At 41.0% G+C, this 26,864-nt stretch overlaps 2 protein-coding genes across 3 annotated transcripts in view; one reads left to right on the top strand and one right to left on the bottom strand.

The window, feature by feature from the left end:
* The window catches only part of LOC120536227 (phospholipase A and acyltransferase 1-like), a 39,196-nt gene extending 20,073 nt beyond the window's left edge, over nucleotides 1-19,123 (top strand). For both annotated transcript variants that reach the window (XM_039764563.1, XM_039764559.1), the window contains 5 exons: nucleotides 9,058-9,196; nucleotides 9,338-9,606; nucleotides 14,393-14,531; nucleotides 14,673-14,941; nucleotides 17,866-19,123. In XM_039764563.1, coding sequence (XP_039620497.1) covers nucleotides 9,058-9,196; nucleotides 9,338-9,606; nucleotides 14,393-14,531; nucleotides 14,673-14,941; nucleotides 17,866-17,967 — 918 coding nt within the window. In that variant the 3' untranslated portion in view covers nucleotides 17,968-19,123. The remainder of the gene's footprint in view (nucleotides 1-9,057; nucleotides 9,197-9,337; nucleotides 9,607-14,392; nucleotides 14,532-14,672; nucleotides 14,942-17,865) is intronic.
* A 676-nt stretch (nucleotides 19,124-19,799) lies between these two features.
* Nucleotides 19,800-26,864, bottom strand: part of LOC120536223 (probable cation-transporting ATPase 13A4) — a 90,874-nt gene continuing 83,809 nt past the window's right edge. Inside the window, exons 25-30 of the mRNA XM_039764558.1 lie at nucleotides 23,027-23,099; nucleotides 22,762-22,936; nucleotides 22,515-22,681; nucleotides 22,345-22,433; nucleotides 22,101-22,181; nucleotides 19,800-22,002 (exon numbers count right to left, since the gene is read on the bottom strand). Coding sequence (XP_039620492.1) covers nucleotides 21,745-22,002; nucleotides 22,101-22,181; nucleotides 22,345-22,433; nucleotides 22,515-22,681; nucleotides 22,762-22,936; nucleotides 23,027-23,099 — 843 coding nt within the window. The 3' untranslated portion in view covers nucleotides 19,800-21,744. The remainder of the gene's footprint in view (nucleotides 22,003-22,100; nucleotides 22,182-22,344; nucleotides 22,434-22,514; nucleotides 22,682-22,761; nucleotides 22,937-23,026; nucleotides 23,100-26,864) is intronic.

Genomic DNA, 26,864 nt, shown 5'->3' with positions numbered 1-26,864 from the left:
GTGAGGGCTTTGCCTTTTATTAGTATATATATATATATATATATATATATAGTATAATATTTAGTTGGGGCTCCTTTGACCTGGATTACTGCAGCAATGCGGCGTGGCATGGAGTCGATCAGTCCGTGGCACTATTCAGGTTGCCCATGTTGCTCTGATAGTGGCCTTCAGCTCTTCTGAACTGCTGGGTCTGGCATATTGCAGCTTCCTCTTCACAATACCCCATAGATTTTCTATGGGGTTAAGGTCAGGCGAGTTTGCTGGCCAATCAAGAACAGGGATACTATGGTCCTTAAACCAGGTACTGGCAACTTTGGCACTGTGTGCAGGTGCCAGGTCCTGTGGGAAAATGACATCTGCATCTCCATAAAGTTTGTCAGCAGCAGGAAGCATGAAGTGCTCTAAAACTTCCTGGTAGACGGCTGCATTGACCTTGGACCTCAGAAAACACAATGGACCAACACCAGCAGATGACATGGCACCCCAAACCATCACTGACTGTGGAAACTTTACACTGGACCTCAAGCAACGTGGATTCTGTGCCTCTCCTCTCTTCCTCCAGACTCTGGGACCTTGATTTCCAAAGGAAATGCATCATTTACTTTCATCAGAGAACATAACTTTGGACCACTCAGCAGCAGTCCAGTCCTTTTTGTCTTTAGCCCAGGCGAGACGCTTCTGACGCTGTCTCTTGTTCAAGAGTGGCTTGACACAAGGAATGCAACAGCTGAAACCCATGTCTTGCATACGTCTGTGCGTGGTGGTTCTTGAAGCACTGACTCCAGCTGCAGTCCACTCTTTGTGAATCTCCCCCACAGTTTTGAATGGGTTTTGTTTCACAATCCTCTCTAGGGTGCGGTTATCCCTATTGCTCGTACACTTTTTTCTACCACATCTTGTCCTTCCCTTCGCCTCTCTATTAATGTGCTTGGACACAGAGCTCTGTGAATAGCCAGTCTCTTTAGCAATGACCTTTTGTGTCTTACCCTTCTTGTGCAAGGTGTCATTGGTTGTCTTTTGGACAACTGTCAAGTCAGCAGTCTTCCCCATGATTGTGTAGCCTACAGAACTAGACTGAGAGACCATTTAAAGGCTTTTGCAGGTGTTTTGAGTTAATTAGCTGATTAGAATGTGGCACCAGGGGCCTCATGTATAAACAGCGCGTACGCACAGAAATGTTGCGTAAGAACTTTTCCACGTTCAAATCGCAATGTATAAAACCTACACTTGCCGTAAAGCCACGCACTTTTCCACGGTACCTCATAGCTTGTCGTACGCAAGTTCTCCGCTCGGTTTTGCAAACTGGCGCACCCAGCGTCAAAGCAATGGTACTGTTCTTGTGTGATTACTCATTATTTTCATGACGCGGCTTTATAAATACACAGAAACTAACCGCATATTGTTTATTAGTGTAATGCATCTGATTGTAATTAACTCGTAACAATATAATGGTTCAGGGAACAACCATAGTATTCCAAATACCATAACTGCTTTAGTATTGTTACTCTCACTGCACCTTCTTCTTCTTCTTCTTCTTCTTCTTCTTCTTTCAGCTCCTCCCGTTAGGAGTTGCCACAGCGGATCATCTTTTTCCATATTACTCTCACTGCACCACTCGGAGTATTTATATCACTGTATCTGAGTGTGAATCACAGCAGCAGCTGATTGGAAAGAGAATTATCAGTATACAGCTTTAAGGAAACGCTGTCCCAGCCACTGCAAAACGTTTTAAAGCCTTTCCTGTACAAACTTCGCGGCTCAGAAACAGTTTCATCCCAAGAACTTTAAATGCACTCAATCAATTGCTCCTTGTAGAACGGTTTGTACTTATAAGTACAATCACCCCACTGTAAACTTGCCTACAGTTATAATATCTCACAACCTGAGCCACTTTATAAAGCGTATTTACATATGATGACTATATCATTTTTAAGGTGAAATGCAGCAAAATATGTTTGTTAAATTATACACATAAAACTTTAACTTCATTTAAATAATCTATATTCTTCACTGGGAGTGTCGTGAAGGATGGAATAATTAAACATGTACTACGAAGATATTTCAAGATTCTTTAAACGTTTTGAAGAATCGGCGCTAAGCTTACAGATGGCTTAACGTCTATTACAGAGCTGATTGTGTGGCGATCGGTTACTTGGGGAAAGAAAAGCACTGACTGCAGTGACGGCTACGCCAATATATATTGAATATAAAACAGAAAGAGAAAATAACAACACAGCTAAAAACGCAGCGACAAATTTCGACAATAAATTATTTAATCGAAGTGAAACACATGTTTAATAACGTGCTTTAACTCCTATCATCATGAAAATGACATCACGTATACATCTCAGTATTTTAGTTATTCAGAGAGCTGTAATATCACGAATGTAATGGATTCTGTGTCCAGTTGGAGGAAGAGAGCCAGTTTAAGAAGCAAGTAGTGATTCACACACAGAGCACATACGAGTAGAAGATCAAATACAAAACAAAGCATTTAACGTGCTACTTTAATTACGATGTGATTTGAGAAACTGGTTAATTAACGATTTTAAGATGAAGTTTATAATGTTCTACTAAATGACAAAATAAACTACGTGATTAAAGTGGAAATGTCGAGATTGAAGTTGACATTTCGTGCTTTTTCCCCACCGTGTGCCTTTTTTCTCTGTACCCTAATAAACTTTCATATGACACTCAGACAGTGGGCTTACAACTCTTCTTTTCACGGCAACTTTGATATGTGACTTCTTTTTTATTTCCGGCACTGTGCGATTTTGTGAATGTGAGCTTTCAAGTTTCTCCAACACGCTATGTCACTCGATCAACTTCATTTTGTTGATTATACCACGGTTTATTTGAACAAATAGTATGTTTTTCCTTTGCCTCCACTTGGTATTCGCTGAAATTCTTATATTTTCCCTGTGCTTTTCCCATTGTCTTTTCACAGAAGGCTGCGCTTAAGGGCGATTTATATTGATTTGCATATTCAAATAGGCGTAATTCTGGGAGGATTTGGGGCGTTACATAATGCGCGTGCACGAGCGTTAGTTTTCACGCTGATCGGGATTTATGTAACGGAAGAACGTGGAAGTTGGAGTACGCACAGATTCCTGCATCTGGATTTTTCTGTGCGTAAGCACATTTCGGCTTTTGTGCTTACGCCATGTTATAGTGCGAGTTCTACGCACGGCGTTATACATGAGGCCCCAGGTGTCTTCAATATTGAACCTTTTCACAATATTCTAATTTTGTACTTGCTCATACTTTTCATGTTCATACCTTTCAGTTGGCCAATATTTCTAAAAATCCTTTTTTTGCATTGGTCTCATTTTTCCGAGATACTGAATTTGGGACTTTCATTAGTTGTCAGTTATAATCATCAAAATTAAAAGAAATAAACATTTGAAATACATCAGACTGTGTATAATGAATGAATATAATATACAAGTTTCACATTTTGAATGGAATTACTGAAATAAATCAACTTTGTTATGATATTCTAATTTTATGACCAGCACGTGTGTGTGTGTGTGTATGTATGTGTGTATTTTTATATATATATATATATATATATATATAATTTGCTATGATTTTTGTGTTTTGTTATTGTGAAATGTTTTTTAAATTAAAAAAACAACAATAATGCTCACTATGAAAGGCACTAAGTAAAATAGTCCTGTACAGTCCTTGCTAGTATTATTGTTTTAGTTAATTCACTCTTTTTTTATAACTGTTTTCAAGCAAGGCATCTTAAAATCAACAACTCTGTAATAATAACAATAATAATACATTTTATTTATATAACGCCTTTCCCATGCTCAAGGCACTTACAGAATATAAGAAAGAATGGCAGGGTATACAGTATATAGCATTGTACAAACCAAATAAATAAATAAAGAAAATTAGGACAGTAAATTCAGAGAAAGCTTAACAGACAAAATAATTGATGGTCTAGCACACACATACCGTTTACATGAGCATCTTGACAGAGAGGTAAACTGAGAGAAGCGTAATAAAGTCAAGTGAAATGATGAGTTTTAAGTTGTTTTTTAAAAGAAGTCAGCTGATCTGATTAATTTCGGTAGGTTATTCCAGAGTCTGGGCGCTATACAGTGTGGACTATGGCCGGCCAGTCATCCTGGCCAATATCCCCTGGCCGCCAGGTGGAGCCCTTCCTGCAGCATGGTGGTGCCCCGAATGCCAGCAGGGAATTTATGGACAATGGAGTTTTCATCCAAAGCCCTGCTGGATATCACAGGGGCCACTAGAAGGTGCTACAGGGAGGAGCAACGAGTATTTTGCATACAACCCAGAAGTGCGTCCTAGTCACATGGACAAAGGGAATGACGTGCTTCCGGGTTGAAGAAGAAGAAGTTTTCATCTGACCCTGAAGTGCTAGGAAGTCACATGGACAGGGGTTCAGAAGCACTTCAGGGTCATAGACTATAGGACATAGGACTGGGAGAGATATCAGACGATGAGCTGAGCTGGGTGGCAGGGTGGCAAAGTGTCTGGGAGTGGAGGATTGTTTATTATATTGTGGAATTTTGTTATTTATGAATATTGTGGAGAAGAGGGTGTTTTGTGCACTGTGTAGTTCAAATAAATTAATAATTTGGACTTTTATCTGGTGTCTGGCATCTGATCTGAGGGTTCAAGGGGACAACAGCGCCCCTTATCTTTCACAACAGCTAAAGGCCCTGTCACCCATGGAGTGTCGATTAGGGTGGGGCAGAATCAGAGGACCTTAGTGGGTGGGCAGGCACATAGTGATGGAGAAGGTCACTGATGTAGTTTGGCACAAGGTTATTTAAGGCTTTGTAGGTTATCAGTAGGATTTTATATTCGATTCTGTAAGACACAGGGAGCCAGTGAAGACGGAGCAAGGTGGGTGTGATGTGATCGCTGCTGCTGGTTCGAGTAAGGACTCTTGCAGCTGAGTTTTGAATAAGTTGGAGCTATGATATAAGATTAGAAGGGGCACCTGCCAGCAGCGAGTTATAATAATTGATGCGGGATGTGATAAAAGCATGGACAAGTTTCTCAGCATTAGAAAAGGAGAGGAAGGAGCTAATAAGGGATATGTTACAGAGGTGAAAGTAAGAAAGTTTCTTAATGTGATTAATGTGGGCGGAATAAGAGAGAGAGGAATGAAAGATAACACCAAGATTCTTTGGAATAGAGACAGGTCTGATGAGATCACCCCCAAGATGGACTGGGAAGGAGCTCATTTTATTAAGTTGCATTTTAGTCCCAATTTGCAGGAGTTCAGTTTTGTTGCAATTTAATTTTAAAGAGTTCTGCTCCATCGAGGTTTTGTTTTAATTTCACTAAGGCAGGTTGTGAGCTGAGAAAGCTCTGAAGTTCCACTTTTAACACTGAAGTATAGTTGAGTATCATCTACATAAAAATGATAGTCCAGTCCATAGCTACAAATAATATGGCCAAGGGGAAGCATATAAATACAGAAGAGAAGAGTGCCGAGGACAGAGCCCTGAGGAACTCCTTGTGTGACTGGCGCTGTGCTGGATCTGTTGTTGCCAAGACTAACAAATTCTTGCCTATCAGTCAGAAACAACTTGAACCACTGCAGGCAGTGCCAGAGATACCCAGCATGTTCTCCATTCTGGACAGTAAAATGTCATGTCTGACAGTGTCAAATGCTGCACTGAGGTCTAATAGAATTAATATGCTGGTTTGTCCAGAGTCTGCTGCCATAAGCAAATCATTGGTTACTCGTAGCAGAACAGTTTCACAGCTGTTCCGCCCTGAAACCAGACTGAAAGGGTTCCATCAAATTATTAGGGGTTAAGTAATTGGTGAGCTGGGAGACTGCAACACGCTCAAGAGCTTTTGACAGGAAAAGTAAATGGGAAATAGGCCGAAATTGTTAAGATTGTCAGCATCAAGACCAGACTTTTTTAACATTGGGTTTACAGAAGCGACTTTAAAAGTGAGCAGCACAGAGCCAATGTCAAGGGATGAGTTTATTATTGTTGTAATAGTTGTAAATATAGCATGAAGGCAGGATTTAAGTAGTGTGCTGGTGATGGGGTCCAGTAAACAAGTAGTCAGCCTCATCTTACAAAGCAGGTTATTAACAAACGCAGATGTGACTGGTGAGAACTTAGAGGAGGAGCTGGATGGAGTGGGAAAACAGGAAGAGATATAAACAGATGATGTATTTATGTTACTTGAATTATTTAGATCTTTAATTTTGTTATGGAAAAAGTGGAGGAATTCCTCACAGACTTCAGTAGAAGAGGAGGTTGGGTCTGATGCAGGTTCGAGTAGTTTATTAAGTACAAAAAAAAAAAAAACCTTGGGTTATCGTGGCCACTTTCTATTATTCTGCCATAGTGGGTGTTCTTGGCAGCAGTTAGTGTTCTCTGTAAGCTCTTTGGTGGTCAGAGAAAGCCTGGATGTGCATGGTGAGGCCAGTCTTACGTGACATTCTCTCAAGGCGTGTTGATCTAGTGTTGATGGAATAGGTGAAGACAGTAAAAGATCAAAAATGGATCCAGAAAGGATAGTGGGACTGATATTTTTAAGGTTTCTATAAGAAATTTGTCGTTTACAGGTAAGAGGAGGGAAAGGCATTGAGACAGTGAAAAATACTGCTTTATGGTCAGAGAGTCCCAAATCAGTGTTGTAAATGTTGGCAACAGATAGTCCAGAAGTGCAGATCAGATCCAATATATGACCACCAGAGTGGGTGGGAAAATCAACATGTTGTGTCAAGTCAAAACAGTCCAGTAAAGATAGGAATTAATTTCTCAGCTTAGATGTAGTAGTGTCGATATGGAAGTTGAAATCACCGAGAAGGATAATTCTCTGAGAATAAGAGCTTAGGTGGGTTAAGAGTTCAATTAGATCAGATAGGAAGGATGCATTGTATTTGGGGGACGATAAAGAACAATGAGTGAGACAGGACCTGATTCCATTATTAGTTTAATAGCCAGGCACTCAAAAGACAGTGGGCAGTCAATTGGGATTCATTTGATGTTTATGTCTGCTCTGATAATTACTGCTAGCCCACCTCCTTGTCTAGAGCTGCGAGGTTCTGTATGGAAGGTGAAACCAGGTGGAGTTGCTTCTGTGAGAGACGTAAATTTGTTCGTTTTTGCCAAGTCTCTGTTAGACACAGTATATCAAGTTTGGTGTAAGTGATGAGTTCTGACGGCACCAATGCTTTGCCATTAAGAGATCTTCAGTTAAACAATGTATTAGTTAATGAAGCTTCTTTTTGTACAGAGCCATGATCAGGGTTTATTTCCACATAATGTAAATTTGGCACACTGACACTTCTATTTCCAGGACCATGAGAAGGACGGCTTATTCCTGAGAAAATGCTGCCGGTTGTCTTTTCATTTGCAGCATAGCGGTGGCCGCGACCTGACCCGCGATGTACATAATTCGGGCACTGCAAAATACCAGCGTCTTTTAGGATGTTCCAGTCAGACCATTTGCTCTGGACAAACTGTTTAGTAAGAAGGAGTTTGTCATGAGAGTATTTTAGCATGATACTGGGCAATACTTATCTGAAAAGCAGTGGAGAAGCAGCACAGCACAGCAGAACCGGTAGAATGGGCGGGTGTGGTAGCATAGATGAGATGAGCGGCGATAGCAAAGTAGCAGAAAGCATAGCAGGAGGAGGTAGCAGGATTTGGAGGTTCCAATACACAGCCACAAACAGTAACGCTCGGTAATTTCAGGCATGATCACCCTGGAGCCATAAGCCAGGTTAGTATGAACATCAGATCAGTTCCCAGTCGTAGAGTATTGTAAGATGAAATGGGAGCAGTTCAGCATAGCGAATATAATCACGGAGACAGGTCATCCCGAAGTCCTAGATCACCAGGTACAAAGAAATGTTCATAGGTCTCATCCCGCGATCCACAGACTCAGCTGTTCCCAGTCAAAGTAGAGTCCATAAAATCTGTAAATATTAAGCCAAATCTATGCAATTCAAGTCGGCTCTATCCACGAACTATACATACAATAAAAGAAATAAAACAAGCGTGAGAAAGTGTAGAATTAAGGCGAATTTTGCAAAAAGTGTTGTTAAAAGGAAGGAGCGGCAACAACTTGCGTGCGCCAGCGCCCCTCACCTGCATCTATTATGATCTTTACAACTGCATTTCTTTAAAAAAGGACAAATGACAGTAGAGAAAAACTATTAGATGGGACAGTCTGCTCCCAGGTTATCAATAGCCCTAGTGCTCCAGTTCAGCAAACTGCAATTTTAGATAATTCTGGTAACAGAACTGTGAAATGCCTCAAATTAATCTGATTTGTCCTTTGTATAGTTTTGTGTTATTCCTTCCATTTGCCCCTCTCTAGTGACATTCAGGCCACTCAAGAATGGCACCACAGTGTCCTCGGTCTGGTGTCTGTTGTTAGAACAGGACATCCCCTCTTGACTTTGGGCTCTCTATGCTGAATTAGGTCATCTTGCCATCGTGTCCATGGCCTCCTCTATTGCTTTGTATGTGATGCCCTACCATTATCAAGGTGTCATTGAGTTTGTGATTATTTTTCAGTAGATTTTGAAAGAGCACACATTAATTATCCTGGCCTCCATTCCAGAGAATTCTAGATCCCTGTTTTAAAGACTTCCTTTCAAACAGTTGATGTGGGCTGAGGCTCCACCCAGCATTCCTAGAATGATGCCAGCAGTGTTCTAGTTCAGAAAAAAAAGCTGACTTTCAAGGAGGATGCTTCAAAGCATCGGTCCTGTGGTTGGGAGCTCCTAGAATCGGTATGAGTTCAGGTCAGTCTGAAATCTGCCAGCGACCTGCCATCACTGGTGCCCTTAATTTTCACTTCTGGTGCTGTTAATTAACCTGCTATAAACCTGCAATATGTCCACAGCTGGACTTAGTCAAATGTTTAAAACTTCATGGAGAGTACTGCTGAGCCTGCCCTTTGTTCCCAAGATGTTTCCTGTTCATCATTGCTGTTGTATCAGTAGGATATGTGGATATATGTATCCTTGTGATTGCCCTCACTGACCAGCAGTAGGAGACTCTCACTTTTGTTATGCGTCTCTTGCAGATGGCATCAGCCGCTGACTTTGCCCCAGAAAATACAGCAAATCCAGAGCCTGGAGACCTGATAGAGATTTTTAGGCCTGTATATCAGCACTGGGCACTCTACCTTGGGGATGGGTACATCATCAATGTGACCCCAGTGGGTGAGTCCTATTTCGTGTCCTTTCCACTCTTGCTCCTTTAATTATTCTGCAAGCTTTGGGGAAGTGGGGTATTGGTGGGCAATCAAACAAGCTGCATTTCCAGTGTCCCCTAGAAGCTTACAGGCTCTTCTTTTTGCTTAGATGAAGGGCAGCCAGCATCTTTTTCCAGCGCCAAGTCCGTCTTCAGCCGAAAGGCGCTGGTCTGCATGCAGCTTCTCAAGGACGTGGTTGGCAGTGACTCGTATCGAATCAACAATAAGTATGATGACAAGTATGCACCACTTCCTGTGTATGACATCATCTCACAAGCACAGTATTTGATTGGGCAGGAAGTGTCATATGACCTGCTGGGCAATAACTGTGAGCACTTTGTCACCTTACTGCGCTATGGCGAGGGTGTGTCAGAACAGGTATGTATTTTTCCTTGATGGATTTGGAGTTGTCCCATTTATTGTAGAACTGGTGTCAAGCATAAGATACTTTTAACCAATTAATTTTATTCTGCTTTGTTATGTTTTACATAAAACTGTGGTACCAGATTTGAAGTCACATGGACAGGGGTTCAGAAGCACTTCAGGGTCATAGACTATAAAGGACTGGGAGAGATATCAGACGATGAGCTGAGCTGGGTGGCAGGGTGGCAAAGTGTCTGGGAGTGGAGGATTGTTTATTATATTGTGGAATTTTGTTATTTATGAATATTGTGGAGAAGAGGGTGTTTTGTGCACTGTGTAGTTCAAATAAATTAATAATTTGGACTTTTATCTGGTGTCTGGCATCTGATCTGAGGGTTCAAGGGGACAACAGCGCCCCTTATCTTTCACAACAGCTAAAGGCCCTGTCACCCATGGAGTGTCGATTAGGGTGGGGCAGAATCAGAGGACCTTAGTGGGTGGGCAGGCACATAGTGATGGAGAAGGTCACTGATGTAGTTTGGCACAAGGTTATTTAAGGCTTTGTAGGTTATCAGTAGGATTTTATATTCGATTCTGTAAGACACAGGGAGCCAGTGAAGACGGAGCAAGGTGGGTGTGATGTGATCGCTGCTGCTGGTTCGAGTAAGGACTCTTGCAGCTGAGTTTTGAATAAGTTGGAGCTATGATATAAGATTAGAAGGGGCACCTGCCAGCAGCGAGTTATAATAATTGATGGGATGTGATAAAAGCATGGACAAGTTTCTCAGCATTAGAAAAGGAGAGGAAGGAGCTAATAAGGGATATGTTACAGAGGTGAAAGTAAGAAAGTTTCTTAATGTGATTAATGTGGGCGGAATAAAAGAGAGAGGAATGAAAGATAACACCAAGATTCTTTGGAATAGAGACAGGTCTGATGAGATCACCCCCAAGATGGACTGGGAAGGAGCTCATTTTATTAAGTTGCATTTTAGTCCCAATTTGCAGGAGTTCAGTTTTGTTGCAATTTAATTTTAAAGAGTTCTGCTCCATCGAGGTTTTGTTTTAATTTCACTAAGGCAGGTTGTGAGCTGAGAAAGCTCTGAAGTTCCACTTTTAACACTGAAGTATAGTTGAGTATCATCTACATAAAAATGATAGTCCAGTCCATAGCTACAAATAATATGGCCAAGGGGAAGCATATAAATACAGCAGAGAACAGTGCCGAGGACAGAGCCCTGAGGAACTCCTTGTGTGACTGGCGCTGTGCTGGATCTGTTGTTGCCAAGACTAACAAATTCTTGCCTATCAGTCAGAAACAACTTGAACCACTGCAGGCAGTGCCAGAGATACCCAGCATGTTCTCCATTCTGGACAGTAAAATGTCATGTCTGACAGTGTCAAATGCTGCACTGAGGTCTAATAGAATTAATATGCTGGTTTGTCCAGAGTCTGCTGCCATAAGCAAATCATTGGTTACTCGTAGCAGAACAGTTTCACAGCTGTTCCGCGCCCTGAAACCAGACTGAAAGGGTTCCATCAAATTATTAGGGGTTAAGTAATTGGTGAGCTGGGAGACTGCAACACGCTCAAGAGCTTTTGACAGGAAAAGTAAATGGGAAATAGGCCGGAAATTGTTAAGATTGTCAGCATCAAGACCAGACTTTTTTAACATTGGGTTTACAGAAGCGACTTTAAAAGTGAGCAGCACAGAGCCAATGTCAAGGGATGAGTTTATTATTGTTGTAATAGTTGTAAATATAGCATGAAGGCAGGATTTAAGTAGTGTGCTGGTGATGGGGTCCAGTAAACAAGTAGTCAGCCTCATCTTACAAAGCAGGTTATTAACAAACGCAGATGTGACTGGTGAGAACTTAGAGGAGGAGCTGGATGGAGTGGGAAAACAGGAAGAGATATAAACAGATGATGTATTTATGTTACTTGAATTATTTAGATCTTTAATTTTGTTATGGAAAAAGTGGAGGAATTCCTCACAGACTTCAGTAGAAGAGGAGGTTGGGTCTGATGCAGGTTCGAGTAGTTTATTAAGTACAAAAAAAATAAAACCTTGGGTTATCGTGGCCACTTTCTATTATTCTGCCATAGTGGGTGTTCTTGGCAGCAGTTAGTGTTCTCTGTAAGCTCTTTGGTGGTCAGAGAAAGCCTGGATGTGCATGGTGAGGCCAGTCTTACGTGACATTCTCTCAAGGCGTGTTGATCTAGTGTTGATGGAATAGGTGAAGACAGTAAAAGATCAAAAATGGATCCAGAAAGGATAGAGGGACTGATATTTTTAAGGTTTCTATAAGAAATTTGTCGTTTACAGGTAAGAGGAGGGAAAGGCAGTGAGACAGTGAAAAATACGGCTTTATGGTCAGAGAGTCCCAAATCAGTGTTGTAAATGTTGGCAACAGATAGTCCAGAAGTGCAGATCAGATCCAATATATGACCACCAGAGTGGGTGGGAAAATCAACCTGTTGTGTCAAGTCAAAACAGTCCAGTAAAGATAGGAATTAATTTCTCAGCTTAGATGTAGTAGTGTCGATATGGAAGTTGAAATCACCGAGAAGGATAATTCTCTGAGAATAAGAGCTTAGGTGGGTTAAGAGTTCAATTAGATCAGATAGGAAGGATGCATTGTATTTTGGGGGACGATAAAGAACAATGAGTGAGACAGGACCTGATTCCATTATTAGTTTAATAGCCAGGCACTCAAAAGACAGTGGGCAGTCAATTGGGATTCATTTGATGTTTATGTCTGCTCTGATAATTACTGCTAGCCCACCTCCTTGTCTAGAGCTGCGAGGTTCTGTATGGAAGGTGAAACCAGGTGGAGTTGCTTCTGTGAGAGACGTAAATTTGTTCGTTTTTTGCCAAGTCTCTGTTAGACACAGTATATCAAGTTTGGTGTAAGTGATGAGTTCTGACGGCACCAATGCTTTGCCATTAAGAGATCTTCAGTTAAACAATGTATTAGTTAATGAAGCTTCTTTTTGTACAGAGCCATGATCAGGGTTTATTTCCACATAATGTAAATTTGGCACACTGACACTTCTATTTCCAGGGCCATGAGAAGGACGGCTTATTCCTGAGAAAATGCTGCCGGTTGTCTTTTCATTTGCAGCATGGCGGTGGCCGCGACCTGACCCGCGATGTACATAATTCGGGCACTGCAAAATACCAGCGTCTTTTAGGATGTTCCAGTCAGACCATTTGCTCTGGACAAACTGTTTAGTAAGAAGGAGTTTGTCATGAGAGTATTTTAGCATGATACTGGGCAATACTTATCTGAAAAGCAGTGGAGAAGCAGCACAGCACAGCAGAACCGGTAGGACAGGCGGGTGTGGTAGCATAGATGAGATGAGCGGCGATAGCAAAGTAGCAGAAAGCATAGCAGGAGGAGGTAGCAGGATTTGGAGGTTCCAATACACAGCCACAAACAGTAACGCTTGGTAATTTCAGGCATGATCACCCTGGAGCCATAAGCCAGGTTAGTATGAACATCAGATCAGTTCCCAGTCGTAGAGTATTGTAAGATGAAATGGGAGCAGTTCAGCATAGCGAATATAATCACGGAGACAGGTCATCCCGAAGTCCTAGATCACCAGGTACAAAGAAATGTTCATAGGTCTCATCCCGATCCACAGACTCAGCTGTTCCCAGTCAAAGTAGAGTCCATAAAATCTGTAAATATTAAGCCAAATCTATGCAATTCAAGTCGGCTCTATCCACGAACTATACATACAATAAAAGAAATAAAACAAGCGTGAGAAAGTGTAGAATTAAGGCGAATTTTGCAAAAAGTGTTGTTAAAAGGAAGGAGCGGCAACAACTTGCATGCGCCAGCGTCCCCTCACCTGCATCTATTATGATCTTTACAACTGCATTTCTTTAAAAAAGGACAAATGGCAGTAGAGAAAAACTATTAGATGGGACAGTCTGCTCCCAGGTTATCAATAGCCCTAGTGCTCCAGTTCAGCAAACTGCAATTTTAGATAATTCTGGTAACAGAACTGTGAAATGCCTCAAATTAATCTGATTTGTCCTTTGTATAGTTTTGTGTTATTCCTTCCATTTGCCCCTCTCTAGTGACATTCAGGCCACTCAAGAATTGCACCACAGTGTCCTCGGTCTGGTGTCTGTTGTTAGAACAGGACATCCCCTCTTGACTTTGGGCTCTCTATGCTGAATTAGGTCATCTTGCCATCGTGTCCATGGCCTCCTCTATTGCTTTGTATGTGATGCCCTACCATTATCAAGGTGTCATTGAGTTTGTGATTATTTTTCAGTAGATTTTGAAAGCGCACACATTAATTATCCTGGCCTCCATTCCAGAGAATTCTAGATCCCTGTTTTAAAGACTTCCTTTCAAACAGTTGATGTGGGCTGAGGCTCCACCCAGCATTCCTAGAATGATGCCAGCAGTGTTCTAGTTCAGAAAAAAAAGCTGACTTTCAAGTAGGATGCTTCAAAGCATCGGTCCTGTGGTTGGGAGCTCCTAGAATCGGTATGAGTTCAGGTCAGTCTGAAATCTGCCAGCGACCTGCCATCACTGGTGCCCTTAATTTTCACTTCTGGTGCTGTTAATCAACCTGCTATAAACCTGCAATATGTCCACAGCTGGACTTAGTCAAATGTTTAAAACTTCATGGAGAGTACTGCTGAGCCTGCCCTTTGTTCCCAAGACGTTTCCTGTTCATCATTGCTGTTGTATTAGTAGGATATGTGGATATATGTATCCTTGTGATTGCCCTCACTGACCAGCAGTAGGAGACTCTCACTTTTGTTATGCGTCTCTTGCAGATGGCATCAGCCGCTGACTTTGCCCCAGAAAATACAGCAAATCCAGAGCCTGGAGACCTGATAGAGATTTTTAGGCCTGCATATCAGCACTGGGCACTCTACCTTGGGGATGGGTACATCATCAATGTGACCCCAGTGGGTGAGTCCTATTTCGTGTCCTTTCCACTCTTGCTCCTTTAATTATTCTGCAAGCTTTGGGGAAGTGGGGTATTGGTGGGCAATCAAACAAGCTGCATTTCCAGTGTCCCCTAGAAGCTTACAGGCTCTTCTTTTTGCTTAGATGAAGGGCAGCCAGCATCTTTTTCCAGCGCCAAGTCCGTCTTCAGCCGAAAGGCGCTGGTCTGCATGCAGCTTCTCAAGGACGTGGTTGGCAGTGACTCGTATCGAATCAACAATAAGTATGATGACAAGTATGCACCACTTCCTGTGTATGACATCATCTCACAAGCACAGTATTTGATTGGGCAGGAAGTGTCATATGACCTGCTGGGCAATAACTGTGAGCACTTTGTCACCTTACTGCGCTATGGCGAGGGTGTGTCAGAACAGGTATGTATTTTTCCTTGATGGATTTGGAGTTGTCCCATTTATTGTAGAACTGGTGTCAAGCATAAGATACTTTTAACCAATTCATTTTATTCTGCTTTGTTATGTTTTACATAAAACTGTGGTACCAGATTTGTTGTGCAAGAAAGTGCTGTGTGTTTTGTGTTGGTCGAGCATGCAAATAAGAATTTAGTTGTACTCTGTGTGTGTGAAACTCTGGACCCTATATATTACATTTCATTACAGTTTTTCTCAACCTTTTGTTTCGAATGCATTGAGGCCATCAGCCACCTGCATATGCTCAGTAAAATCTCAATACAAATCAATGCTTATCATGCCATATTTCAAGTGGCGTGGCATTTTCAGCACTCAATAAAAACAATACTGAGGAAATAAAAAAGACAGATTACACATCAAATCTAAGCTATAATGAGACACAATGAAATGGCACAGCCCAGTTACTGAGTTTTTTATGATAAACGCTGAGTCTGTTTTGTTGAGAATATGGAAGAAATAGCATCTCCTCGGAAATCTTTTTTATTACATATTTCGGGGTTTCCATACAAGTATGATCAATTTCTTTACCAGGTTCCACATCATGTGGCAGCCTTTTTATCAAAGTTTTCTCCCTTTGTTTGGTATTTTTTTCTTTCACAAATGTTAATGTTAAGATTTGGCCTTTGGCTTGTCAGTATAAGTTACTATAAATTCTGTAAATGGATTTTTAAATTTGAAATCTGCCGGCACAGACCAACTACCTTTTTGACGAACTATGAACTTCAGAGGTATGACAGGGTGAGCATAGAGGATCTAAAGGCTACCTTACATCTAAAACATCTGAGAATGTAAGAGACTCTGACTATCTATCTAATCTATCTCATCTATCTATCTAAAATAGTGTTAAGTGATTTCTGGAATATGGGAGGCGCCCCCTGGATTTTTAGTGTGAATCTCCCGTCTAAGGTGAGACATGTGAGGTGTTGGTTTAGGTCCAGCCACCTGCTAAGATTCTATTTCTACAGGAATCTGCATGTAACCCTTAGCCCCATAAATTGCCGATGCTTTCCATGATTCCTGATGTGTTCCTTCTCACTCATGCCAGAGAGATCTGTCAAGTGGTCTTGTGTCTTCTTTTGGACTGCCAAAGGATATCACATAGTCAAGAAGCCTACTGGTTGCCCTCACATGCTAGGGAGACCTATCCAGAGTAGTCTAATCTGCCATGTGCTGTCATTTGTTATACAAACCGGATTCCAAAAAAGTTGGGACACTAAACAAATTGTGAATAAAAACTGAATGCAATGATGTGGAGATGGCAAATGTCAATATTTTATTTGTAATAGAACGTAGATGACAGATCAAACATTTAATCCGAGTAAATGTATCATTTTAAAGGAAAAATATGTTGATTCAAAATTTCACGGTGTCAACAAATCCCAAAAAAGTTGGGACAAGTAGCAATAAGAGGCTGGAAAAAGTAAATTTGAGCATAACGAAGAGCTGGAAGACCAATAAACACTAATTAGGTCAATTGGCAACATGATTGAGTATAAAAAGAGCTTCTCAGAGTGGCAGTGTCTCTCAGAAGCCAAGATGGGTAGAGGATCACCAATTCCCACAATGTTGCGCAGAAAGATAGTGGAGCAATATCAGAAAGGTGTTACCCAGCGAAAAATTGCAAAGACTTTGCATCTATCATCATCAACTGTGCATAACATCATCCGAAGATTCAGAGAATCTGGAACAATCTCTGTGCGTAAGGGTCAAGGCGTAAAACCATACTGGATGCCCGTGATCTCCGGGCCCTTAAACGACACTGCACCACAAACAGGAATGCTACTGTAAAGGAAATCACAGAATGGGCTCAGGAATACTTCCAGAAACCATTGTCAGTGAACACAATCCACCGTGCCATCCGCCGTTGCCAGCTGAAACTCTACAGTGCAAAGAAGAAGCCATTTCTAAGCAAGATCCACAAGCTCAGGCGTTGTCACTGGGCCAGGGATCATTTAAAATGGAGTGTGGCAAAATGGAAGACTGTTCTGTGGTCAGACGAGTCACGATTCAAGTTCTTTTGGAAATCTGGGACGCCATGTCATCCGGACCAAAGAGGACAAGGACAACCCAAGTTGTTATCAACGCTCAGTTCAGAAGCCTGCATCTCTGATGGTATGGGGTTGCATGAGTGCGTTTGGCATGGGCAGCTTGCATGTCTGGAAAGGCACCATCAATGCAGAAAAATATATTCAGGTTCTAGAACAACATATGCTCCCATCCAGATGTCATCTCTTTCAGGGAAGACCCTGCATTTTTCAACAAGATAATGCCAGACCACATTCTGCATCAATCACAACATCATGGCTGCGTGGAGAAGGATCCGGTACTGAAATGGCCAGTCTGCAGTCCAGATCTTTCACCTATAGAGAACATTTGGCACATCATAAAGAGGAAGGTGCGACAAAGAAGGCCCAAGACGATTGAACAGTTAGAGGCCTGTATTAGACAAGAATGGGAGAGCATTCCTATTTCTAAACTTGAGAAACTGGTCTCCTTGGTCCCCAGACGTCTGTTGAGTGTTGTAAGAAGAAGGGGAGATGCCACACAGTGGTGAAAATGGCCTTGTCCCAACTTTTTTGGGATTTGTTGACACCATGAAATTCTGAATCAACATATTTTTCCCTTAAAATGATACATTTTCTCAGTTTAAACTTTTGTTCCGTGATTTATGTTCTATTCTGAATAAAATATTAGAAGCTGGCACCTCCACATCATTGCATTCAGTTTTTATTCACGATTTGTATAGTGTCCCAACTTTTTTGGAATACCGGTTTGTATCTGTCAACTGCTTTTGTGTGGTAGAGAAACCTGACATGTGCTGCTGGGATCTACTGATATGTTTGTGTGTTGCCTGTCATTATGTTTTGTAGGCATCCAGGGCAATCGGAGCCATCAGCTTTGTTACAGCTGTTGCCAGTGCCTGCTCTCTGCTGGGACTTTGCCATAGCCGCACACGCCAACGACACTTCTAACAAAATCCTAACATGCTGCAGATGCTCCAGCTTCACATAAGCTTTCGAGTATATGAAGGATGGGAGACCAGGGCAAAGTGCCTTCAAGCTGGATTTGGTGCCTTTTGGCACAGGCCAAGTGAAAAAGCGCCCTCTTAAAGTTCTTTGGTGTTTGAGGGCTGAAGTTCAATTTTCATTTTCAGTCCACATTTGGATAGAAGTGTTGGTAGTACTGGTTTTGGCTAAGCTGTGTCTTTTCATTATACCATGCAAGGCCTAATGATGAATATTAAAGTGAATGTTTTCAAATGCATGAAGATTCTTTGTGCAGAGTGTTGTACTCTATACACCATTAGCTGGCACACCAACAGCTGCTGTCTTTGTAGGAATGGTTAACTGTCTGGTGCCAATATGCTGTATATGAGATTAATTGGATCAGGTATCCCAAAGCAGACATGAACACAAATGTACCAGATAAAGTGTAGTTGTCACACTGCCAAAGGAATAATTGGAACCATTCTACTAAGTGTTGGAAAAATGGGAACCCAACACATTTGAGCAATCAAACTTCTGATAAGAGTACACCAAAACATGGAAACAACTACATATTTACTTTGAACACATAAAGTTTCTGAACAATCATTTAAATGGACAAGGGGAAGTCAGATGTTCATTTTGAGATAAGATGGTTGTTTTTAACCATTTAATGACCTCTTTTGGGCATGGCTTAGAAGCTATGCATAAACAGCCATCATTCTCCTCTGATACAGATAGGTGAAGCTTGGAAATGACTATCATACTTAGTCTGTGAAATCTTACAGACTGTTGAGGCAAAAGCAATGAGTAACAGATACACTTACCAGGGTTCAGATTTAGAAAACTTGTATACTCACAAAAAAGGCTCAAAATATGTGCATGCAGCTTTTCACACATATTTGGGATTTATAAAAGAAAACTTGACAGGAGATCTTGAGTATATTTACTGCAACCATCTGTACGCAGTACTTTGGAGAAAGTGGGAAATACAACCATATCAGGTAAATAATGACTCGCACATATAATAATGCATAACTGGCTGACAGGTCAACAGTGTCTCAGCCAAGCCTAACTTCGTCATGCCAACTGTGCTGAAAGCCATTAAGTGACCGGCGAGGCCCTACATCCAGTTTTTATATGGTGTTGCTCTACATACATAAAATATGTTTTTGCCATCATAAAAAGGCAATTTGCAGCAGCATGTTGTTTCCCTAATATAATCCGAGCACTTTACTAGACTTATATTGCTATAAGGGCACCCACCAAGAAGGTAGCTGCTTTTGTTCACCATAAGCAGTTACATTTAATTAACGTACAGTTCATCTGTGATGGCAAGATGAGACTGACAAATGTTATGGCTATGTGGCATGGATCAACCCATGATTTGTTTATTTTGAAGCAAAGAAACTATGATGGACTTGACTGTGCTGTTTGTGACAGCTAGCTTGTTGGTAAGGTAACTGACTGAACCCTCAGTGTTTCATATGGCCTGTACTATTCATTGTAACAGCAATCATGTCATTACATGTGATAGCAGTTATTCAATTAGATGGTAGCGTTTTATGCCTTTTGTTATAACGCTAGCATTATAATGCTGCACATGATCTTGCACAGTCAATTGCAGAACACAGCCAGATAACTCTTCAATGCAGGTGATGGGGTCTCACAGCGGCAGGTGGGAGGCTGCTCTACCTGCCAATGATTGCATATGTATGAGGTTGATTAGTATAGTCCAAAACCAGAGTTCAAGGCCTGTTCACATCCTCAGATTTACATGATAATTAAGGTAAATTGCATAGAAATTTGTGTATAACAAATTTTTAAATCAGATTTTTCTGCTGTATATAAATTTTCCTATTTTTTGTTGTACACATATTTTTACACTCAAATTCATTAAACGTTTTATAAATGAAACCCCAGCAATCAGTGAAACATTTTGTGAACTGCTTAATGTTCAGAGGAATATGAAATCTTAAGGATAAAAATTCTGACAAAGGAGGTGATATAGTGATGTTATGGTATGTGCTACCTTACTGTTAGTAAATTGTAAAATGTGTGAATGGCCATAACTATGACAGGGGAGTTCAAATTAAAGCTATAAGAAAGCCTTCTTGGATCTGGTGGCACGTGTCGACTCAGATTGTGTCCAGATCACAGAGGTAAGATCAATTTCAGTAGTGAAATTTAAGCTGAATGGAAAGTCATGAAGACTAAGAGTGACCATCATTTTCATGTGTGGGGGTTGCTGCACATCAGGGAGATACAAGTGTAATAACAAAAAGGTTAAAACCTCACTGAAGTGCAAATACTGAGAGTGACCATCACATGAACCACTGGTGGAGATCTAGAAAATAAATACTGTTGACCATAAGTGTATGTGGGCAGCACAATAATGCAGTTTTTGGTGCTTCTGTCTCAGAGCTTCAGGAAAATGGATTCAAGTCTTGGGCTGGTTGTGGGCCATGTAAAAAACACATGTTTTCCATGTATCTATGTAGATTTTGCTTCACGACTATGGATTTACAAAAATAAGCTTGTTATGCTATTTGGTGGCTCTATAATTAATTGAATGTGTATATGTGTAAGTGATTGTGCTCAGGAGTGAACTGGTGTCCCATCGAGTGTTGATTCCTTACCTGTAGACAATGATCTCTTCACAATCCAAAAACTGCATTAATTATATTCCTCAAGTGGATGGCTTCATGGATGGATAGGCAACATTTATGAGTGACCATCTAAATGATTCCTTCATTTAATTGTCAAGCCCACTTGATTTAGTTCAGAATCAACCAGACCTTGGCCTGTGCTTGCAAGATCAGACACAAGAGAAAAAACCAGTTCTGGGCAGAATGCCAGTCTGCCATAGGGTTCACTCATGATCTAAAGTGAATGTAGAGTTACCAGAGAGCCTAACAATTACATATTGGAAAGGTGAGAGGAAAACTCACACTGGCAGGGGGAGAACAGCCAGACCCCACAAAGACAGCAAATGTTCCTGGGCTTAAAGTTCAGGACTCTGGAAATATGAGGGTGCAAGGCTCACCACTGCCCAGCATATCCACCTCCAAAGTGATTCAGCAGATATTAAAATATAATGAATGACAATAAATATGTGGAGGACAGTTAAGCCTGTGAACAATAACAATTACACTTTCCAGGAGCAAATAATATTAAATTTGAAACACAATTAATTGTCACTGTGTTCTGAGAAGTACAACTTAAAAATCACTGTCATACAAACTGAAATATGAAATTTACTTCCTTATTAACATTCTTAATTTAGAAGTAAGAATCTATAAGAGCTTGTCATTCTCACTGATGTTATTGCTGCTTTGACTAACATGGTGTGAAATCCAACAGCGGCCATCACTGTGGTTAACTATGTATAACCTAAGAATGATCACCACCTCACCAGAAGACTGACTATCACACTGACCAGCACACATCTAACAGTCCAAGACACAAGTTGAGTATAACCATAATGGAGACTGGAGGAAACATTGTATTGATTCATTCCTTATTTTTGAGTGTTTTACCATATTTTGAGAAGATGCATCACAGCCTGGGCACTAATGAGTCTTTGCTAATAATTCATATGAGTCTCTGAAACTCACAACTCAGGAAATTCTTTCAGCCTTCAGATACATGGCACTTGCCCAGAGGGGGTGTTGTGTGGACACAAAACTTGGCTGTCTTCTTGTCTTGTAAAAGGGATTCAGTCATGCTATGGAAGACCTGCTTCCACCAACTTGAATCCTCACCCTAGTGGGCATTACCAGTACCAGCACCTTGCCAGTTAGGAGGTTGTTCTTCCTGACTGTGTTCAAAAGCTGCATTTTGGAAGACCATATTGTCCTTCTCCAGGAGATGTGCTGGACGAGCAAACTCTGTCTTTGCCAAAGGAGGCCAACCAGGCTCACCCTCCAGTGATCTCTGCAATACCCGGTAGCGGCTGTGGGACTTGATCCCAAAGCACTGCTTCAGCCACAGCCACAGGGTGCGATTCTCAACAATCACCTCCTAAATGGACACAACCAAGCACAGAGATGCACAAATATAGATGATTATTCTAAATCTTCCACAGCCAGATGGCCACCGAATTATCAAGATAAACTCACCTCCACAAAAAATGAGATCAAGAAGTTGACAAGCAACATGATTACAATGTAGCCTCTCCACATGACTGGAGTGCAGACCATCTGTGAGTGAACAGAGAAAGTTGAATGTCATATGCAGTAAAGGAATGGACAACACCCACGTTCACCCACACCCAAGGATCTCCTGCTGGATGGGCTCAGGCAGACTGAACACAGTACTAAAGGAGCAATAAGATGGCTGCTTAGGCACAGCCCATATACTCACATCCATTGCATAATAAAGACCTGCAATGTCTGCAAAGATGAAGAAGATGCAAACTCCCAGTTGAACTAGCAGCACCAACATGAAGATATCTACAACATAAAATCGAAGTTATTAGAGCAATATTGGGTCTTGACCATGGCAGAGGCAACTTGAGCAGATATATCACTCACAGTTTGTGTATAAGGGCTTCCTGAAAGGCTTTCCCTTGGAGAAAATGAAGGCTACCGAGATGCAGCTAATGATAGACAGCAGCCAGACAGTTGTGTTCTCGTAACTCTGGAAACCATCATTGCTGAGAAAACTTGAGGTGTTGGAGACATTCCAAACTGGGCAGCCACTAAAACAACAAAAAAAAAAGATTTCACACTGATAACACTCTCCCCTTGTTAACAACATGGTTTCCACAGCACCACGCACCTCAGCAGGTTAGTCCTTGAGTACCAGTCCTGATTCTGCACCATCAGAAATCCGAATGTCTGCAGTGCTAGGCTGAGGAAAATATTGAAGACTACAGAGAGGAGCAATGGAGGAGACATGAGCTGACCAGGGGGCCGCCAGGGCACCAGTTTGGGGTAGGCATGGTTGAGATTCACTGGAATACAAATAAGAAGCATAATTTAAATCAGAAATGATGCTGGTATCATTCTACTCTCCCTTTAAGTGTGCACCTTATGATACTTACTTGTAATTCCAATAACTGTAGTGATGGCGAGGTCTTCAAACAGAAACTGGTAATTACCAAAACTGTTGAGTTCCTGGAAAACAGAATTTGGGGACAAGATCAGACTAAAAGGGCAACATTGACCATAATGGCATACAAAAAGTAACAGGGGCAAACAGAGAAGTTAGATGGGACAATGTATGCATTTACATGCACTTCTAATAACCTAGGTATTCACAGAAACCTAGAATCTAAAATGTCATGTAAATCCTATTCCAGTTAGAGAAACCGGGATATTGGTCTCTGAGGAAAATGATTAACACACATAAACTTCTCTGCTCATTACCCAGATGTGAGGCCATGTAAACCAGTTAAGGATTTTGTTGTCTGAGCATGTTTGATGCACTCTGTTAGCCTGTGCATGTCTCTGCTTTGCACACACATCCAAGTAGTCATGAGTAGAAAATGGTCGAGGAGTCCACAAAGCTACATTTCCTGAGGCAAATGGTCAAGCGATTGCATTATACCTTTTGCTGGTTGAAATAATCTGTCTCAGCCTTTCAGAAGTTGCCAAATTTATGTTGATAAGCTGAACATACAAAGCTAAGCTTAGCAGCACAACCTTGGGAGACTCATTCTCCTTGCTTGTTTTCTGATTCATGGTCTCTGTTGATGATGTTAAATCATTTTTAGTACATTTGTATGCTAAGGGAAAACTTTATAAGTAGACTCACACATGTAAATGGGGATTTTCCAGAATTTAAGTTTCTACCTTATATGAGAAGAAAGGGAGGATCACAGAACGAGGTTATTATTGTTAATGAAAACAGCAACTAAAAAGACTAAAACTGTATCTTGTTAATTAAAATAATTTTTTTTTGATGGTAGCATACTCTTGACTGTTCTAGCAGCCACTGTGTGACACCCATGATGGACTTGGTAACCAAGGAGGACAGCAGAGTGGCTGACTTCCTGCTATGAGCAGAGTGTCCCATGTACATTGGGTGGCTCCTCCTGCACTTGTGGTTCCATGGGCCTGCCCTGTCAGGTTCTGTGGGGGTCACCAAAAGAAGCGCTGGAATAGTAACAATACAAGGACTGTTGTGGTCCTGCCTGACGCACAAATGCTTCCTGGAGTCAATAAATTAATTGCCGGAAATACTCCCAGGTCTGCTGTTAAAAGAGAGTCCTCCACTCAGCTCAGAGACAGAAAACACTCCACTGGGAGAAGTGGAGGTAAATGTAAGCAGCAAAGGGAGTGAATGACAGTATTACAGTGTAGTACTGTGTTATGTGGGAGCTGCTACAACACTGAGGGAAGGACCTACAAAAGGTACATGTTATTGTAAATAAAAGTGCTAGATTTGAACCTGGGTCTCTATGTGTGTAGTTCTATGTGGGGTTTGGGATGCTGGTATTCCTTCTCATTGCCACACTATAAAATACTAAAGGAAAAACAAAACAAAAAAAAAAAAAACACGCACACCAGAAAAGGTAAAAGGACTACTATATTGGCCAAGAAATTTTGACCTTTTTTGGTCAAACTCAAAAATTAGTGTGCTGACCCTTCTATTTATTGAATGTCTAACAGGTGGTGAGAATTACCGTACTCAGTCTGAAATCTAAAAGTAAACAGCCTGCTTCTTAAACAGATGGGCACTGCTACAAAATAAGTGAGACACACATACAATACGTACAGAAGATGACTCTCTGTATACAGCCATATGAAAAGGTTTGGGAACCCCTCTCAGCATGCATAATAATTTACTCTACTTTTAACAAAAAAAGATAATTGTATGTCTTTCATTTCCTAGGAACATCTGAGTACTGGGGTGTTTTCTGAACAAAGATTTTTAGTGAAGCTGTATTTAGTTGTATGAAATTAAATCAAATGTAAAAAAACTGACTGTGCGTAATTTTGCTGATTTGAATGCCGTAACTGCTCAATACTGATTACTTGCAACACCAAATTGGTTGGATCAGCTTGTTAAGCCTTGAACTTCATAGACAGGTGTGTCCAATCATGAGAAAAGGTATTTAAGGTGATGAATTGCAAGTTGTGCTTTCCTTTGACTCTCCTCTGAAGAGTGACAGACAGCATGGGATCCTCAAAGCAACTCTCAAAAGATCTGAAAACAAAGATTGTTCAGTATTATTGTTTAGAGGAAGGCTACAAAAAGCTATCTCGGAGGTTTAAACTGTCGGTTTCAACTGTAAGGAATGTAATCAGGAAATGGAAGCCCACAGGCACAGTTGCTGTTAAACCCAGCAGGTCTGGCAGGCCAAGAAAAATACAGGAGCAGCATATGCGCAGGATTGTGAGAATGGTTACAGACAACCCACAGATCATTTTGAAAATTCTAAGCGTAATGGTCTTAACTGGAAGGTACTTTTCTCCATTTACTGTAATGGAGTTGAGCGCGAAAGCCGTGGGGGGCGGAGTTTCATGTGACATCATCACGCCTCCCACGTAATCACGTGAACTGACTATCAACGCAGTGCGTAGAAAACCAGGAATACCCCAAAAAAGCGCTGAAGAAAACATGCATTATATAATTGAGAAGGCAGTGAAACAATATGAAGCGTCTGATACATACAAACATATTCATAAGTGCAGCTACTGCGGAAACAAAGCACACGGTGGAAAAAGTCAATGTCCCGCTAAAGGAAGACAGTGTAAAAAAAAAAAACCTGTGCATGCAGTATGTCACATCTCAGATAAAGAGGAAGACGAGCTGTTTATTGATGCAGTAAGAAACGAATCGATGAATGAAACCTCTTATCTTTACAACGATTGACAAACACGGAGTGAAACTTGAACACAACACATCGTACAAATACGACCCTGATTGAAAGAAATAATGATAATGAAATCCTTGATGACAGCAACACTCAATAACACTCACAAAACAATTACTGTATATTGACAGTCATGTTACGTTATTTTTAAAATGTTCCCTTTTCTTTTTCATAACTTCTTTTACACACTACTTCTCCGCTGCGAATATATATATATATCCCGATCTACATACTCTCAAATAAACAAGTCACACGCCATGGCGCAATAGTAGAGGCTTCGCCTCTAGCTCCGAGGTTCGATTCCCGAGAGGGGATGCACTAAGTATGTACGTGCGCTTGCCGATTCATTTTACCCTCGCATCTCCTTGGTTTGGGACGTATGAAAAAATATGCGGTTAATGCAGAATCATGCTACGTTATTTTTAAAATGTTTACTTTTCTTAACACAAGCACAGCTGAGAAGCTTTGATGCATGTACTCCATAACGCTGCTAAAAAATAACGATTTAATCAAACTTTCAATTCCAAGCAAAGGGGAACTTTTGTCAATGCATGATTTCCTGGTACATCGATTACATTGATGCACACATCACAGCTACAAAAATGTTAGAGTCGGAATAAAGCGCGTTCCTACGACTGATCGGAGGAAAATTTCATTTCAAACGACTACCCGAGCAAAGCCTTGATAAAAGCATGGTTTTGTGCACACCGAAAAGCAAGCAAAATAAGATGCATTACAGAAAGCGGACTTTGTGGCTCTTACTGGGGATCATTGGACTTCCGTGACCGTTAGTAATTCTAATTACATCTAATTACAAAATGTTCAATGATCACACTGTTTTAGCCTAATGTACAAAATAATTTTGGCTAAGGTTACTCAGAGTTTAAAGATTAAGTTGGTCAAATTACCTTTTATGTTTCTTACTTATTTTTTTAAGAAGAAAAAGTGCACTTTATGTTGACATTTTGGTTATTATTATTTAAAGACAATACCATTGTGAAAATGTACTTAAAGTACTTAAACTACCACTTTATTTTTAAGTCTGCCCAATTTTAACCAG

The sequence above is a fragment of the Polypterus senegalus genome, chromosome 1 (assembly GCF_016835505.1).
Source record: "Polypterus senegalus isolate Bchr_013 chromosome 1, ASM1683550v1, whole genome shotgun sequence".
Lineage (NCBI taxonomy): Eukaryota > Metazoa > Chordata > Cladistia > Polypteriformes > Polypteridae > Polypterus > Polypterus senegalus.
This window is presented reverse-complemented; position numbering and strand designations above follow the sequence as displayed.